This window comes from Hyaena hyaena, unplaced genomic scaffold (genome assembly GCF_003009895.1).
Source record: "Hyaena hyaena isolate Hyena2069 unplaced genomic scaffold, ASM300989v1 scaffold_1513, whole genome shotgun sequence".
Taxonomy (NCBI): Eukaryota; Metazoa; Chordata; class Mammalia; order Carnivora; family Hyaenidae; genus Hyaena; species Hyaena hyaena.
In genome coordinates, this window is record NW_024082146.1 from 97531 (window position 1) to 116984 (window position 19454).

Consider the following 19454-nt stretch of genomic DNA (forward strand, 5'->3'; position numbering starts at 1 on the left):
AGGGACCTTAAAGGCTAAATAAATGCCCACAAAGAAAAGAAGAGAAATGTTATTCAGCAAAAGTCAGCACTTCCCAATTCCTTAAAAACTGTGTGTCCATGGCAATGAGAAAGAATGAAATCTGGCCATGTGTAGCAACATGGATGGAACTTGAGGGTGTTATGCTGAGCAAAATAAGTCAGGCAGAGAAGGACAGCTACCATATGTTTGGACCGTGGGGGAGAAGAAGGGAAGCGGGGGGGGGGGGGGGGGGCAAATCATGAGAAACTCTTGAATGCTGAGAACAAACTGAGGACTGATGGGTATGGAGGGTAGGGGAAGGGGGGGTGATGGGCATGGAGGAGGGCATTTGTGGGGATGAGCACTGGGTGTTATATGGAAACCAACTTGACAATAAACTATTTAAAAACAAACAAACAAACAAAAAAACTATGTGTCCCAGATGCTCCTGGTCTCTGTGAATATGCATTTCTATTAACTCTGAACTAACCATTAAAAAACAAAACAAAGCATAGGAACGCCTGGCTCAGTTGGTGGAGCAAGTGATCCTTGATCTTGCGATTGTGAGTTCAAGCCTCACGTTGGTTGCAGAGAATACTTAAAATAAAAATATCTTTTAAAAAATAAAAAATTAAAATACAAAGCATGTAAAAAACACACAAAACTGACTTCCAAATATTCTTTTTAACTTTTGGTAATTAACTATGTTCAAGAGTAAATTTGTATTCAAGGGATTTTAAAAATACATATTTAAGTTAGGCATGAGTATTTAACAGTTTTAAGCTAAGACCATACTGAAGTACACCACGGTCAATTATAATCTTAATCTCCCATATAAAATAGACACATTTAGGTATTAATTCATAATTCAGATCACTGCATCTCAGGATGTTCCTAAGTATGCTTATTATCTTCCACCTGAGTGAAGTAGTGATTTATTTATAAAGTAGGAGAAAAGCATTTTTAATTCGTTAAGACACTGGTGGATAAATCTCAGAAATCTGTGTATCGTAAGGCAGTGGCTCTCCAAAGTCTTCAGGAGGTGGAGTACTTGAGGGTCAGTGTCTTAGCAGTATAGCACAATGTCACAGGTATTAAGAAAATTTACACTAGCAAAAACTGACTATTGTGAAATCATAATCATAAATTCACATATAGAATGCCCCCCCAAGTTACTGAACTAATAATAATCATATTATACTTAGATTTCTGATAAGTTTTTCATTAATGTTTACTGTAGCCATCAATGGTTAAACATTTAGAAACAAACTTTAAGGTGAGAAGAGCCTATTGATTAACTTAATTATTTCCCACAAATTGGGAAAAGATCACCACAATTCAGTTTTATTGGCAGAATATCACAATCATGTAAGACATAAGCACAGTTTAAATATTATTAAAATAAGAATTTTTTATTAGTGTGGGTTCTATGGCTTTGGGCCTCAGTTTCCTCATCTATGAAATAAAAGGGCTGACCTGTTTTCTAAAGTTCATTCTAACATTAATATTTATAGTAGCCGTTATGGCCAGATATCTAATAGAAACTAGGATTTATTTCCTTTTAACTTTAATGTTTTTTTCTATTACTAAAAGTATTATTCTTTTAAATCTGAAAATCTCCCTGAGGATTATAGGTTTTACATGAGTCTAGAAAAGGTAACAAATACATTTTTCTCTAAGCATATCCAAAAAGGATTGAGTGAAATAAAGAAAGTGAGTAGACTAAAGCAATGGCTGTTATCTCTTCAAGTCCTGTCTATAATTTGAGTAAGCTTATCTGGATACTAGGTTAGACCATTTAGGGAAAGTCCTCGGTTGGGAGGCAAAAACAATATTTTATACAATAAAGTAGTCAATTCAGTTAATTTACTCAACTAGTAAAGTCAAAGACATGGGGTGTAATGTGCAAACTCCGCAATGGTCTACAAACAGGTCTTCCAGCCACAGAGCAATTGTCAAGAATGATGTGAACTCACATCCCCAAATACGTTACCTGCTGGCAGTAAACCCTGACACTTGGTTTCCTCGCTATAAAATAGGGATTAGAGTACTTACTTCACAGGGTTATTGTAAAGGCTAAAGGAGATAAGGTATACAAATATATAAATCCCTCAGTATAGGGTACCTAGGATACAGTAATAAATGGTAGTTTTATTTCATTAGTTTCTATGACCACTCTTTTCCATCATGCAAACCCTTACCAAATTAATCTTCCTAAAAATTCGGCTTTAATTATGCCACTTTAATAAGAACTTTAAAAATCTGTGTATCATTTATTAAATCGAGACCAAACTGCTTACATTGGCCAGAACCCTGTGCAACACTATGCAAACTATCATTCTAATCTTACCTCTCTGTTCTCCTCTACTGACAATGACTAAAGTAGTCCTCCCTGTTCTAATGCTACTCTCTTCTGCCTGGAATCTTTCCTCATAAAAGCCTTTCTAGCCATCAGCGCCAGTAGTAGTAACATAAATAACAATAAGGGCTGCTATTTATTAAATGCTTACTCTATGCCAGAGTTTCCTAAGCCTATCAGACATTATTATGTATATCCATATAACTCAGTAAAGTAGAAATCATCTTCATTCTACCTTTGAGAAAACTAAGATAATCCAAAGTCACACCAGAGCTAATACGCAGTGCATTTAACCTCAAATCTCATGTTCTTAACTGGGACTTTACTGTTTATTTTTAAAAATTTATTTATTTAAATTCAAGTTAGTTAACATACAGTTTAGTATTGGTTTCAGGAGTAGAATTTAGTGATTCATCACTTACATATAACACCTAGTGCTCATCCCAACAAATGCCCTCCTTAATACCCAGCACCCATTTAGCCCATTCCCCCACTCATCAACCCTCAGTTTGTTCTCTGTATTTAAGGGTCTCCTGTGGTTTGCCTAGCTCTCTCTTCTCTTATTTTTCCTTCTCCTCCCCTACGTTCATCTGCTGTGTTTCTTTAATTCTACATGAGTGAATTCATATATGTGTCTTTCTCTGACTTATTTGCTTAGCATAATACACTTTAGTTCTATCCACTTTGTTGCAAATGCTGATTTGAAGAGGAACATGCACCCCAATGTTTATAGCAGCACTCTAAACAATAGCCAAATTATGGAAAACACTCAAACGTCCATCGGCTGATGAATGGATAAAGAAGATATGGTATATAAAATGGAATACTAGTTGGTGATCAAAAAGAATGAAATCTTGCCATTTATTGTTTATTTTATTTAAAAAAATTTTTTTTATTTTTTTATTTTAGAGAGAGAGAGACAGAGTGGAAGGAGGGGAGGGGCAGATAGAGAGGCAGACACAGAATCTGAACCAGGCTCCAGGCTCTGAGCTGCCAGCACAGAGCCTGACGCGGGGCTTGAACTCACAGAACCGTGAGATCATGAGCTGAGCTGAAGTCAGAGGCTTAACCAACTGAGCCACCCAGGTGCCCCAGCCATTTATTGTTTATTTTAAATACTATTTCCTCCGTGAAACTTTTTCTTATCTTTACAACCAGACACAATCTCTCCTTTAACTTGAATAGTACTTTATGCATTCTAGGAAAGAGTCTGGTCTTTATCTTTTTAAAAATAACACTAAGCATATCCTCTCTGGTAAACAGTAGCTTTAGGAGAGGGGTTATATCTTGTTTCTAGCAATAGATTCTCAAAACAAGGGAACTTGAAATTCATCCAGCAAAGTTCCTGGTAACACCTTTCCATACTTTGTCAAATTATACAGATCCTACTCATAAAATTCTAAGTTAATAATCTATTATGTAACAGACAATTCATTTGGCAACCAGGAAAAATTGTAATTTTTCTTCACTTCTCCCTCTCCTCACTCTTCTTAAATTGGTGACAAGCATCAGTGTTCCTAACGTAAGCTAATTTATATATTGAATGTGAGGTTTCCTAAGAAAAGAAAAAGAGAACACATTACTAAAGGATTGGTAATCTTACAAAGAGAATGATAGGCCTAATGCCTCATCGATATCACCAAAAAAACCAACTTTATCTTTTAAATTTTCAAAACTATAATCACACAGCAATGTATTAGTTATGCACAAGACCTAAACATTTAAGAGAAAGAGACTTCATATAACATGCACAGACATAGGAAGGTCACACACATACCACACTACTTCCAAACGTTCTCATTTTCTGAATTTAGTGGCCCTATTTAATTGAAGTACTTTTCATTTAAAAAACCATGAAGCATATATTTAACACATAATCCTTCTTCACCATGCCAGCTAAAGGGGTGCCAAGGGATATGAAACCATCTAGAGGTACAATAGGCTAGAAGGATTTAAGAAATAATAGAATAAAATTTAAAATGTGCTGCAGTCTCAGAGTATGAGCCTGGGACTTCTGCTAACTAGACAGCCGGAGAACTGCTAAAGCGATGTCTAAATGCTGGCACCCACAACATTGACCGTGCTACATTTTTCACTTGCCGAATTTTTTTTTTTTTTTTTTTTTATTTCTAGGAGAGAGAGAGAGAGAGAGAGAGACAGCGTGAGCAGGGGAGGGTCAGAGAGAGAGGGAGATACAGACTCTGAAATAGGCTCCAGGCTCCGAGCTGGCAGTCAGCACAGAGCCTGACGCGGGGCTCGAACCCACGAACCTCGAGATCATGACCTAAGCAAAAGTCGGACGCTTAACCAACTAAGCCACCCAGGTGCCCCAAACTTGCCGAATTTTAAGTGATGACAGACACCTGAGAAGGCAATTATATAAAACAGCTTTATGACTGCTTAATCAAAAAAAGCAGATGCTCAAAACCAAAAAGTATTAAAAAGCACCTCTTCATTCACTCAGCTGCAATGGAAATATGGCTCCTCACCCCCATTTTTAAAGTGCTTCTTAAAGATCCTGCTACGGAAGGCTTATTTTTTTTGTTTTAGAATGACCATTTTCCGGCATCTCCATTTTCTAATCAAGGATTCTTTCCCTTTTTGAAAACAAAATAGCTAGAAGTTTCATTTTTTCTACAAAGACTTTCCTAAATGGACAGTTTTCACTGTTTGGGGATTTTTTTGTTTGTTTGTTTTTTTGCCATCCCCCCCTCATATTCTTTGTGCTTCCATCAGCATTAATCATCATCACCCACCATCACCATCATCATAAGATGTCTCATGCAGAGCGGGCAATGCGCACCGTGACTACTTCTTCTTCTGAGCAGGGAACACATGAGCGCCCCACTTCTTTTTAGCATTCAGCACGGGAGCATTCGTAACCAGATGTTTCATAATACACTCTGCACTGATGATGCTAATAAAACAAGTTCTTTTTCCCTTATGGTTAATTTATAATGCTCCCTTAACAATACTGAGGAAGATGTTAACTACGCTCACATCTAAGAATCAGGTATTTTAAGATGCTTTTTTTTCAAAAGACAGAGTTCCATTCTATCAGATAGTTGTATGTTGGTAGGTAAGCATTAGCAGATTTTTAAAAGTATATTTTCTTTTCGTTTTTTAAAAAACTGAGATATAACTGACATATAACAAGATATATTTTCTGAAAGTTTAAATAGTATATTCTTGTGAGAAAATTCTGAAAAACTCACTGTGTATCTACCTATGTATAATTCAAATATGTTAGCAAGAGGCAGAATCTTTTTTTTTTTTTTTTTAAAGGCAGAATCTTAAATATAATGTTTTCTTACCTCAGGAGCAAACATGGTCTCATAGGTAGGATTATACTGAACCTCTTTGACCGCAGGGTCAAGGTGAACTCCAGTCTCCAAATCTTCCTAAAAGAAAACCAAATGAACGTTAAACATCTGACAAATGATTTTATTTTAGAAACTACATTAAGATCACATAGCCATTTTAACACCAATTTTATGATTATTACATGAGTGCCATATGATTAATTCTAATAATCAAAGACTAATAGAAGTACGTAGGTATAGAGGTGAGGGTGCATAACAAAATTTTTTTCCTTTCAAAACACTGATTTTATGTCATCTGAACATATTGAAAAATTTCTCAAAAAGCTAATAAACTACTCAAATTCTTAAATTAAGAGAGTCCGGCTCCTCCTTCTTTAGGAACTCAAAAGAACTAACCTCCAGTTCCAAATTCAGGACAAGTCCTTCTTTTTATTCAGCAAACCTTATTAGCTACGCCCAGAGGCACATGGTTCAGGACTGCAGAAGTGACAGGACCCTAACATTCTAAATCTGAATCTCACAGTCTGTGCTAAAGTTTCAACCTTCTTAAATTCATCGCCTAGTTTCACAAACACGAACATCTCATGTCCACTAGAGAATCACCGGTGATCTCTATATTCGTGTAACCCCAACACTTATTCCCAAACTGGCATCTCTAACCGGAACCTCTCCTCTGAACTCTAAAGACTTGTGTATCTGACCTGTAACTCACCATCTTTTCTCCTAGGATGCCTAACAGACATCTGAAACTTGATATATCCAAAAGGGATATATCCAAAAGGTCACCCCTTCCCAGTGACTTCTTCCAGCCTTACATTTGCTCACGTGAAAACTCCTAGAGTTATCCTTGATTCCTCTTTCTTTCACGTTGTGTCTCCAATTCATCAGCAGATCCTCCATCTTCTATACACATCTAGAGTTCAAACACTTCTCAAGTCCTCTTTCATGGACATCTCACTGCCCAATTTAGCCACTCACCCCTGGATTATTGCAACAGCCTCTTAACGGGGCTCCCTGCTTCTACCCCTGTCCGCTCACAGCCTCACTCCAGGCAGGAGCTGTGAGATTTAAAAAAAAAATATTACATTATGTTACTCCTGCTCTAAATCCTCAGGTCACTTCTCCACTCGGAGTGGAGCCTAACAAAGGCGTAAAGGCTCACTACCAGTTGTTCTCAGAAAGTATGGTTCCCCAGGGTAGCATCACAAAGCATTTTTATCTTCCTGTATCATCCTGCCTGAGTATTTACACATTAAAAACATGTTGTTCGTACATGTTTAATTTACACATTAAACAGGTTATAAATACCCTTCCTTTACTTAGGGTACTCAAGTTATATTTTAAAATTTTTAAGAAAGTTACATAACATCTGTGAACTATATTTCAGTAAAGTGGAATTACAAAATTACTATTACAAAATGAGGATGTATTAATCTAACTGGAGAATTATTCTCCCCCTGAGATCCCAGAATGATCTATACCCCCACTTGCCTCCAAACATTTCTGTATTCCTCTAGTTCTATGCTGATGCTCATTAACTCCAGTCTTATGCCTCAATTGCTTTTTCTAGAATTCACCAGAGGACAATCCTGCCTCAGGGTCTCTGCATGTACTGTTCCTTTTTCCTTTTTCCTGGAATGTTCTTTCCCTGGATATTCACATGATTGTTCTCTCTCTTTTATCAGGTCTCTGCTCAATTTTTTTTAAAAATATTTTTATTTATTTCTAGGAGAGAGAGAGAGACAGCGTGAGCAGGGGAGGGTCAGAGAGAGAGGGAGATACAGACTCTGAAATAGGCTCCAGGCTCTGAGCTGGCAGTCAGCACAGAGCCCGACGCGGGCCTCGAACCCACAAACCGCGAGATCATGACCTAAGCGAAAGTCAGACGCTGAACCGACTAAGCCACCCAGGCGCCCCTGCTCAATTTTTTTACTTTCCTCTTACTTTGCTTTATTTTTCTCCATTATACTTTTCATCATCTGTCATGTATATTTATTGTCTACCACCCCTTACTAAGCTATAAGCTACACAAGTTGGATTTTGAATGCACATATGTATCTTCAACCCCTAGAATTATCCCCATCACATCACCATCTTTATTCTGTTGGCCTTTTACTGATGTGACATACCTCTGTCAACACAATGCACAACACAATTCAAAGTAATAATCAAAAAAATTTTAATGTTTATTTTGAGAGAGAGCACGTGCGTGCATGGGAACACAGGGAACGGGCAGACAGAGGGAAAGAGAATCCTAAGGAGGCTCTGCGCTGTCAGCACATAGCCTGCCACAGGGCTCAATTCCCAATGAGATCATGACAGCCAAAATCAAGAGTTGGACGCTTAATTGACTGAGTCACCCAGGCACCCCTGAAATTTTTTTCTTAAGGTGGGATATCATAAAGTTGACAGTGACACTGGAGAAGAAGCAATACTACTGACAGATGAAGACCTGGGAGACTTAGAACAACTAATGACAAAAGACTAGAAAATTGACCAAGAAAATAACACTGTGGGCACACAATTATCGTTCCAAAATTTTACTTTTTTTTTTTTTTTAATGTTTTTATTTATTTCTGAGAGAGAGAGAGAGAGGCAGCGTGAGCAGAGGAGGGTCAGAGAGAGAGGGAGACACAGAATCCGAAGCATGCTCCAGGCTCTGAGCTAGCTGTCAGCACAAAGCCTGACGTGGGGCTCGAACTCACGAACCATGAGATCATGACCTGAGCCGAAGTTGGATACTCAACCGACTGAGCCACCCAGGTGCCCCCAAAATTTTACCACTTCTAAAGCAACCCTCACCCAAAGCAGACAACTTAATTTTTTCTACTTCTCATAGAGTTCTTAAAGTAGGACTTCCTTAAACTTCCATATTCTCTAGTTTCAAAACTGTATCTTTCCTTCTCCTGTCTTTCTCATGACTTCAATCTTTACCTTAAATTTTTATTTGCAACACTGGCCACACTCTTGGCCTCTGGATCCGTATATGTAACTGCTTACTGAACTGCACTACATGGATGTTCCATAGCATCAAACACTTTGCTGTGTCCAAAACAGATCTCATTCCACCATGACTCTACCTTTACTCACTAATAAATAAGGCACAGAATCTAACTGATTCTATTTCTGAAATATTTCTCCAGCAACCCTACTTCTACAGTCCCACTCCACAGCCCTGTCCCCACTATTCCAGCACAGACTCCATCATATCTTGTCTGTTATAATACCTCCTTATCTGTTTTAATGCACTCCTACTTTTGCCATGTTAGACAAATTACCGATTTTTTAAAAATATCAAGTACTTTCATCTATTCTGTGCTGTTGGCAATGTTACACTCTTTGTTCCTTACAGTGTATTCCTTTATTATCAGATAATATGTCATCTTAACTTTCTCTTATACCTTTCCTCCTCTTGGCTCAGGAAAACTGCTTTTCCATAGTCCTAAGGATTGTTGTACATAATTTCTTATAGCAATTGTGATATTACATTATTTGTTGCATATGACTTTTATGACGATTTTATATCCTCACTGCCTAGAATGCAGGGAATTCAGTGTATGTTCAATAAATATTTGTTAAATTGAAGAAAGAAAAGTCAAATCCATAGAGAAATTAAAGAGGGTGAATAAAGATTACCAAATTTGGCAATTACATCACAAACAAACTTTTGCCAGAGTGATTCTGGTACTGGAGTAGGGAGGAAAGCAGTTGTAAGAGGCAAAGGTATAACTAAAGATCTAAAAAAAGAGGACAGTAATAGCTTCTAACTTTCTCAAGACATCTGGCAATAAAGAAAAGAAGAGATGGGTTGCCAGATTGAAGGGTTTTCAAGGTAAAATTAAGTTTGTTAGTTCCCTCCTTAAAAAGAGACTAAGCTGAGATTTAGTCAGTTATGAGCTACAGGATAGGAGAGAGTAGGGAGAAATACATGGAAAAAAATAAGGGAGGGGAGCCTGGGTGGCTCAGTCAGTTAACTGTCAGACTCTTGATTTTGGCTCAGGTCATGATTTCATGGTTTTGAGCCCAACCTTGGGCTCTGAACTGACAGTGTGGAGCTGCTTGGGATTCTCTCTCTCTCTTTCTCTCTCTCTCTCTCCTCCGCCTTGCCCCTCCTCCACTTACATTCTTTTTCTCTCAAAATAAATAAACTAAAGAATGAGGGAATAATCAATGGTATGGTTATCCTGGAAGAAGTGGGAAGGAAAAGAATCGAGGACACAAATGGAAGATTAGCCTCTGAAAAGAGAGGCCCCTCTGAGATGAAACAGAGGTGACAAAGACAAGGATGGGTAATGGGTGACAGAGAGATGTTTGGAGCCGGTGGGAGATGTGGGACTCACAACTGATTTTATTTGTGCAGTTGGGGGCACAGGCCTCTTCACAAACCAAGTATGGTAACTTCAAATTCATTTATTCATTCAACAGATATTGATTGGGTGCCTACTAAGTGCCAAACATTGTTCTAGGCCTGTAGAAACAGATAACGCTCCCTGCCCTTGTAGAGCTGATATTCTAGACAATAAGCAATATATGAAATGAAATCCATAGTTTGCTGGAAGAGGGTAAATGCAATGAAAAAGTGCTTAACAATGTTAGTGCTGACTCACATTATCTCATATAATTCCTACAACACTTCTGTGAAGTATTAGCAACATTAAGTCACTTACCCCAAGATACTAATAGAATAAATGAGAAGGGGAAAAATTTCAAGTAACCACAATGAGCGATGTTAAAGAGACCCAATTAGCAACAAACAAAAAAAATCACTGGCAGGCTATCAATCGGGGTTCTTAGCCACAAGCAGCTGGAACCCTCACAGACTGATTAAACAATATTGAATTCTTTTGAGTACCGAATCCTTTCTCTTAGAACTGCCAAGAAGGGTGGAGAATCAGTTTAGGGAAATGGGCATAAATAAGGGCGTGTATACAGATGGAATCACAATTGAAAATCAATTATACCACAGAACCAGTCCACTGAGGACAAGAGTTCACCATTACTGAACATCATTACTAAATGGCTTTGGCTGCCACGGGACACTGCTGTTGAGACTCCTGGCCCGAGAAATGAAATGGTAGCCCCCACGGTCACTGCACATATTCTCTTTCCTTGGTTCTTTGTGGATTAGCTTTAGATTAAAATTTAAGTGAGTGCATTTGTCTGCTGGGCCCAAGTTACTGTCCTGAGCCTTAAATAAAATGGAATTAGGAGACTGACTATCCGGGCTTTCAGTCTCTGAAGGTTGAGGCAGCAAGTGCCGTTCCTCACATTAAGACTCTTAAGGAAGGGGATTCAAATACCGGACCATCTAAAGTATGATACGTATATAGTTGACCCTTGAACAATACAGGATTGAACTTATTTAAATTTTTTTCAATAAACACAGTATAGTCCTATCAACGTATTTTCTTTTCCTTATGGTTTATTTTTTAATGTTTGAGAGGGAGTGAGCACACACACGCACACAGAGGGGTAGGGGCAGAGAGAGAGGGAGACACAGAATCCGAAACAGGCTCCAGGCTCTGAGCTGTCAGTACTTCCTTACGATTTTCTTAATAACATTTTCTCTTCCCTAGTTTACTTCATTGTAAGAATATAGTATATAATACATATGACATACAAAGTATGTGTTAATTGGCTATTTATATTATCAGTAAGGCTTCTGTCACCAGCAGGCCATTAGTAAAGTTTCTGGGTAGTCAAAAGTAATATGTAAAATTTCAACTGGACAGTGTCGGGGAGGGGTTGGTATCCCTAACACCCTCCTTACTCAAGGGTCAACTATACATTACCCTAGAATGCACACTAGCATCTTCATTGATTTGACATAGTATCTGCCTAGTGTTGAATAGCAAAACTCAGTACCATAAAATTAAAAAGCCATATACAAATTGCTTCGACTGCATAAAAACTAAATTGTGTTTCTCTCTCAATATTTAATTCTAGTATAAACTGCTTAAAATAACAAGGCTTAGCCACATTCATGAGTCCCCAATGGATTTTATAGAATACAGTTGCTAGAACAAATTTTTTTAAGTCTATTTATTTAATTTTGAGAGACAGAGAGAGAGAGAGCACAAAGAGGGAGGGGAGGAGAGAGAGATAGGGAGACACAAAATCCAAAGCAGGCTCTAGACTCTGAGCTGTCGGCGCAGAGCCTGATACAGGGCTCAAACCCACAAACCGTAAGATCATGACCTAAGCCAAAGTTGCCCACTTAACTGATTGAGCCGCCCAGGTGACTCCAGAACGACTTTATAATATAGTTCATCACATTTTCGATTAAGGGTATTTTAAATTTGAATTATTTTGGACAAAGTAACATGAGATGCCAAATTTTAAATTCAAAGTATAACTTAAAAATAATTACTCTTTATACATACAACAGTGGCAACTAATAAAAAATATAAATAGGTCTCCGTCTCTAGTTCCTGCTAAAATTATAGAACAAATTGGACAACCCTCCAGAAAGTGAAGAGTTAGTAATTACATATTTAATTAGAAAAACTTGGACAATACCACAACCTTGTTTTAATACCCATGAGGAGTTCAATAATAATTAAGCATGCAATTGAGATTACCACAGAATTACAAAGGATTTCTATTCAGTTTTAATTATCCATAAAAATTGAAGTACAGTGAGTGAAGGGCACCCTATGGGTTAAATAAGTTGAACACGTTATCTTCTGTTGATTCAAAGGAATTTGAGAATAAAATGAAATAATACTTCTGAGAGTTTTTCACATTTTTTACTGTTGTACAAATAATATAGACATGAAAGCACTTTATAAACTATAAAGCAGAAAATAAATACTAATCATTATCATGGATTATTTATCAATATATAGTATAGGTTTTTTTCCCCAGAAAGTAGAAATGAGTAAACTTTGTAAGATGGAAGTTTAAGTGGATGACATAAAAGAAGATAAATTCACATAAAGATATCCTTTGGGTTTGGCCCTTAACAAATGCAGAGGGAAAAGGTGATCGATTTGAAGCTCACAAGTATGAGTAAGATCACCCATTTTAATATATGCTCAAAATCAGAATTTTCATTTTACTCGAGTTGGCTACGCCAAAGCAAGTAATACATTGGGGAAAAGTAACACAGTCATAGACTGAAATGAGAGAATGCCAGGTCTGCTTTATTTTTTTAATTTAAGTCAATTAACAAGCAACTTTGCAACCCAACAGGGTTCATTACATGATTTCCAAAGTGCGAAGTCTGATAGTGCTGCAGTAAAATACATTTTTAACCAGGAAATAATTGTTGTCATACACTGGAGAACACAAATATGGCCAACTGAAGTTCTAGAATAAGAGAAGAACAGGACCGAAATTATATGTGGAGCTAAGAACTGAGATCTTTCCAGAAACACTGAAAGATCTGTATTCCAAACCATTTAATTCCCAATTAAGGAAACTCTACAAATTCTGAGCAGGACAAACAAAAAGATATCCACACCTGGTATCCCATAAGGAATATAAAGACTGGAAACTACACCTCAAATAAATGGGGGCAGAGGGTAAGGGTTGTAAAAGCAGAGTCCGAAGAAAAGAGAACAGCTACGACGACAGCTGACTTGTTATTGCTAACAGTGAAAATCAGAAAGTAGAGTATTTTAAATATGCGGAGAGAAAAGAATTGCCAGCTAAGTAAAGGAAACCTAGTGAAAAGATCCTTCGAGAAAGATGCTCAAATAAAAATATTTTTAAAGACAAACTAAAACTGCAAGCAGCTGCCTCCACCTAACCCTCACTGAAGGACATCCAGTATGCACAATAGGCAGGAAGAAGGCCATCTCTTTGCCTGTGAGATGCAAGAATCAGCATAGCTAACTGCCATCTTCTGAAATTTAAATATATATAAAAAATACAGGACAATAATAGCTAAAGTAGGGGTTGTGGAATGTTAATAAAACTGAAGTGTTCTAAAGTTCTTGCACTGTTTAGTAAAAGGCAAAAGTATTGATTAAATCAGATGGTTTAATTTTGAGGGGCAATCAAAGAGCAGAAACTGAGGGCATAATTTACAAATGGGTACAGGAAAAGAATGGAATGATAAAAAAAAAAAAAATCCGAAAGAATGGATGCCTAGCAAATTAACTTTCTATTTTCTTTTCCATTACCTGTATTTAAGACTATACTTAAAAAAAAAAAAAAGTTATTGCTGGGTCATCTAGGTGGCTCAGTTAGTTAAGTGTCTGACTCTTGATTTCAGCTCAGGTCATGATCACATGGGTCCCTGCATGGGGCTTGCACTGTGATCGCAGAGCCTGCTTGGGATTCTGTCTCCCACTCTCTCTGCCCCTCCCCTACTTGCCTGTCTCTGTCTCTCTCAAAATAAATAAATAAACTTAAAAAAATTATTGCTATGGCTGCACCTCACAAGTTCTGGTATTTTCCTTATTATTCAGTTCAAAATATTTTCTATTATTATTATATTTTATTTTGGTCCATGGTCACATATACACACGTGTGTGTGTGTGTGTGTGTGTGTGTGTATATATATATTTTTTTAAGTAGGATTCACACCCAGCATGAAGCCCAATAAGGGGCTTGAACTCACAACCTTGAGATCAAGCAAGACCTGAGCTGAGATCAAGATTCGGATGAGCCACGCAGATGACCCTTTGCTAGATATATGCTTTTTCCATCTTACTTTTGATCTTTCTGGAAATCTTAGCAAGCATGGCAAAAAAAAAAAAAAAAAAAGAAAAAAAAAAAAAAAAAAAAAGAGAGAGAGAGAGAATCAAAGAAGAAAAAAATACCGTTGTATTTGCAGTTGATAGGACCATAGGACTATGTTAGTGAGATCATTAAAACAAGTAAATTAAAAAATGCTATTTATTAACACATTAGCATAAAAATAAGACACACCTGATAGAGAAAATTATTAACTTTGGGAGAAATTATAAATCTAAAGAAAACCTAAACAAATGAATAGAGTATTGTCTCAAATTGATCTGTTTCAATGTAACCAAACAAAACCCCACCTGGATGTTGGTAAAACTTTACAAGTCAATTCTAAACTGTATTTAGAATTACAGAGGCCGAGAATAGCCACAACATTGAGTAACTACAACAAAAAAGGGTGAGAGGAACAGCCCCACCAAAGATCAAGCCATATTATTAAAAACGTTCACACCATACACAAAAATTAAATCCCTGTGGATTTAGGACTTAAATGTAAAAAGCAAAAATTTAGTGCTTTCAAAAAACAAAATAGGAGAAAACTCTTATGACGTTGGGAGAAGAAACGATTTCTCAAACAAGAAACAGGAGCTACACTTCATAAAAGACTAACTTGATAAGACAAGTGAACAACTATTTATCACGACAGTGATGCAACTGAGGAGACAAGCCTCAAGCTGGAAGATATTTGCGGTACATGTAACTGACAAAGGATATTATCCAGATATACAAAGCTTTCCTACAAATCAAAAGACAACCCAAGTCGCTTCAAAAAGAAAAAAAATATCTAATCACCAATAACATATATGAAAAGATGTTCAATCTCATTAGTATTCAGAGAAATGTATTAAAAACACTGAGTACGTTTATGATCTTCTCAAAATGCTTGCTATTCGTCACAATAGTTAGTCAGATACAGAAGAACCAGAGGAACATATCGGCAGGCTTCACATCTCCTTCCTTGGTCATTTCTCTATCATTACATTTACTCTCTGTAAGGGTTTGTTGGTATTGTATTTTAAGTATTGGTTCACAAACTAATGATAATTAACGTCTGTTACTCTCTCATCATAGAACCTTCATCAACTAGGGGTATAGCCCTAGCTGTGTGCTCTGCTTCTAATGGACTTCTCGTACCTTATGCAACTTCTCTTCCTGGATTATTTTATTTTACACTTGAGGTGACTGAACTAAGCGAGTTCTAAAGCCATTCCCTCACCCCCACCCAATCACTGCACATTGATTCTCAAATGTGCATGCTTTTTCAAGATTTTCTTTTTCACTTACTCTTTCATTCATTCTCTCACCAAATATATTTCCCTTAATCTTGTATACTAGGCCCAGGAGACATGAAAATAGACACAACCATGTCTGGTCCCCAGGGTCTGACAATAGTCCAGGATAAAGAAAAAAATTAACAAGTCACAGCAATGCAGCAAGTGCTACAACTGAGATACAAAGGGGGCTGCCCGGACAGACAGAGGAGGAAACATGCACTGAGATGGAAGGAGAGAATTTGGGAGCGGGTGGAGCGTGAGGCATGAGGAAAGGGATTTCCAGGCAGAGAGACTGTATGGCCAAAACTCTGGAGAGGGAAAAAAGAAAATAAGACTTTTGGGGCTTTACAGAGAGTTCAGCATGGGAGAATGGCAGGCCTCATGTTACACAGGAACTTAGAAATTATACAGTAGCAACATGGTGTCTTTGGGCAGGGAAGTGATACAACCCTGGAATTTAGAAGGATGACTCTGGGCGCACTGTGAAGGAAAGAATGGGTTATGGAACTAGGAAACAAGAAGGAAAAAGTAGAAAGACCAGTTAGAAGGTGATTATAATTGTCTTGCGTAGAAATGATAAGGATCTGAAATAAAATATTTGATAAATATCATTGTGTCACAATGACAGGACCTGCTACCCAAAAGTAGGGGTTGGAAGAGTAAAGACTCCTGGGATAAGTAAAGAAGATATGAAGGAAAGCTGTATCAGGGACAGCGGAGAGGAAGAAATTAATTTGAGAGAAATTAATGGAGCAGACATATTAGAACAAGCTGAAAGACCCTGAAGCTAGAGGAAGAAGGAAAAGGAAGACCCTTCTGTTTTTGGCTTGGACCAATACGGGGGTTGTGGAATCCTTAACCAAAATGGGAAAAACAGGTGATGCGGACCTTGAGGGTGGGGAAAAAAGTGTTAATTTTTCAGCGCATTGGATTGGAGGTGCCTGAGTACCATGCTGAGTGAGAAGTTTAACAGTTCTGGAGCTACCAGCAGAGTTTGGAATTGGAAATAAGGCCAGTGTGTCTGGCACTATTATCAGTACTTAATGTGCTTTGTGAGAAGTCTATCCACGAAATAGGTATTAGTATTATCCCGACTTTACAGATAAGAAAAACCTTAGGGCAGAGAGAGAGCACTTGAAGGTACTTATCCAAGGTCACTGAGTAAGTACTGGAGGCAGGATTTGAATCCTGATGGTCTGCAGTGTTCACCTGTGAGTCATCAGAAGCACAGACTGAAGTTGAAGGCACGTGAGAGTATAATTGGGACTAAGGGCCAGGTCCCAGGAAACCCCAATATACAAGGGAGGGCAGAAGAACAGGGCATCAGAAAACTGAGGATGGCCTTATGGAAGCCAAAGGGAAAGCAAGTTCCAGGAAACAAGAAGAGTGTCACTTGATACAGATATTCAAGTCAGACAGCAGAACTTGACAGGGTCTCACATTTCTCAGGGAGCACACGTAGTTTCCCAAGAGGCTAAGGCTAGGTTGCACTGGGTTGAGGAGAAAATGAGATGAAGTGACAACTCAGAAAAAGTTAAGCTGTGAAAAGAATGAGGACTCAGGAGGTTGCTGGAATGATTGATACAAGTTTGGGGGAGTTTGTATAAAGAAAGGATTCCAAGCATTCTTTCATACCACTCTATAATAAAAAGTAAAATTCATAAAAACTTGCAAAAGACTTAAAGTCATAACACTAGACTTGGGAACATCTTTTTTTGTTTTTGTTTTTTATTGAAATATAATTAGCATATAATGTTAAATTACTTTCTGGCATACAACGAATTGATTTGACATTGTATGGGAAACATCTTAAATACAAAGTAATTTTTGTACACTGCCTTCCACCAGCACATCTCGAGCTTCTGGCCACCCCCATCAGGCTCTACTGGGTCTATTACTACCAACTGGCGGCTGCTTTTCTCTGGCTACAGACACACTAACCTTTCCTCAGATCTTCAAACACACTAAGCTCCTTGTCACCTCAAAACTTACTTTGTTTTCTTTGCTTTGTTAACTTTCTTGCAAAGTTTCCTTTGTCTGGAAACTCTTGCCCTATCTTGCACATGGCTGGTTTCTTCCCCTTCAAAGCTGCTTTTTCAGAAAAGACTTCCCTGCCAATCTAAGGGAGTGATACTCCTACTTAATTCTCTATCGTGAAACCCCTATTTTTTTTTCCTTCATAGTACTCAATCGAATCTGTAACCGTTTTATTTGCTCACATTTCATTGACTGTCTCTTCCACTACCATGTATGCATCATGATGGCAAAGACGTCTGGCTCCTTGGCCTCTGTGTCTTCAGCCCCTAGAATTGTTTCTGGCAAACAACATGTCTTCAGTAAATATTTGTTGAATGAACCATTCAACCCATTTTCTCCCTCTGTCACCTTAGTCAACTGGGACCAAGCATACTGTTTACCAAGATCTTTTCTCGCTGACTTGACATATATAATCACAAGGGCTAAACTAACTTTGCACTTTCATTAGATACCAGGGTCTGTGCTACAAGCTACATTTGTATCATTTCACTTAATTTTTACATAACCCTCTCATATAGATATATACTTTGGAAATGATCTCCACTGCACAGGTGATGAAACACAGGAGGTTGTATAACTTGCCCAAGTTCACGAAGGGGTGGAGTCGGGATCAGAATCTAGTTCTGACCTCAAAACCAAACAAGGCCAGGCCACTTCTCTCTTCCAGTAAGGGTACGTAGTCTGGTTTGGGAAGTTCTGATTTACCTCTGCTCTACCCAGGCCACATCTTTTTTTTTTTTTTTCAATGTTTTTTATTTATTTCTAGGAGAGAGAGAGAGAAACAGCGTGAGCAGGAGAGGGTCAGAGAGAGAAGGAGTCATAGACTCTGAAACAGGCTCCAGGCTCTGAGCTGGCAGTCAGCACAGAGCCCGACGCGGGGCTGGAACCCACGAACCGTGAGATCATGACCTAAGCGAAAGTCGGACGCCTAACTAAGCCACCCAGGCGCCCCAACCACATTTTAATCATAATAAAGTTTCACCACCTCCCCTCGCCCTTCCCACTTGCTTGATTGCGGGAGGAGAGAGCGGGGAGCAGTAGAGCGCTGTCCTGAATTTTCAAGTCCCGGCTTCTCCCAAGGAAGATGCATGTAGGAAGGAGAAGAGATCCGAGCATTAGCAACTTATATCTCAGCACTGAGGGAGAGGTAACCCAGAGCCTAACAAGCGACTGTCGGATTTTGGAGCAGAAGCAGACAAGTCCCGCACTGCATCAGTGGCCGAAGAGCTTACCTTAACTGCCACCTCCGGAGCCGAGTCCACCGCCACTGCCAGAGACCGCTTGGCCGAAGCTGACTTAGTCAAGTGCATGAGGGAGTCGGCAGCTGGCAGCGAACACCTTCCGCCCTCACTGTCCGAGTCCGATTCGGACCCTGAACCCGAACCATAGGACGCAGCTAGAGATGCAATCGCAGCCGACATGACTGCAACCGATCCTCTGCGGAGACCAGGCCCTGGCGGAAGAAGCGGCTTCTAGGTCCTGACCGATTACCATGACACACACTACTTACTTTCTTTGCTACGAGTTCATTTACGACATCTTTAAACCATAATTAATTAGTATTTGAATAAATATAAGAGAACTGAGAACATAAAACGTTTATCTTGGGAAACAGAGAGACTAGTGATACCTTATAACTTTCAGGACCTATTCGGCTGGATTCGAGACTACGAGTTCCGAAATACCCTGAGGTCACGAGGTCCAACACTCCCGCCGTGCAGCGCGGCTGGGAGTGGAAGGGGCATAACGGGAAGTGTAGTTTGG

At 38.5% G+C, this 19454-nt stretch overlaps 1 protein-coding gene across 1 annotated transcript in view; it reads right to left on the minus strand.

The window, feature by feature from the left end:
* The window catches only part of CDC40 (cell division cycle 40), a 57508-nt gene extending 38372 nt beyond the window's left edge, over positions 1–19136 (minus strand). Inside the window, exons 1-2 of the mRNA XM_039223967.1 lie at positions 18923–19136; positions 5674–5760 (exon numbers count right to left, since the gene is read on the minus strand). Of these exons, the coding sequence (XP_039079898.1) occupies positions 5674–5760; positions 18923–19111 (276 nt within the window). The 5' untranslated portion in view covers positions 19112–19136. The remainder of the gene's footprint in view (positions 1–5673; positions 5761–18922) is intronic.
* Positions 19137–19454: the final 318 nt, after the last annotated feature.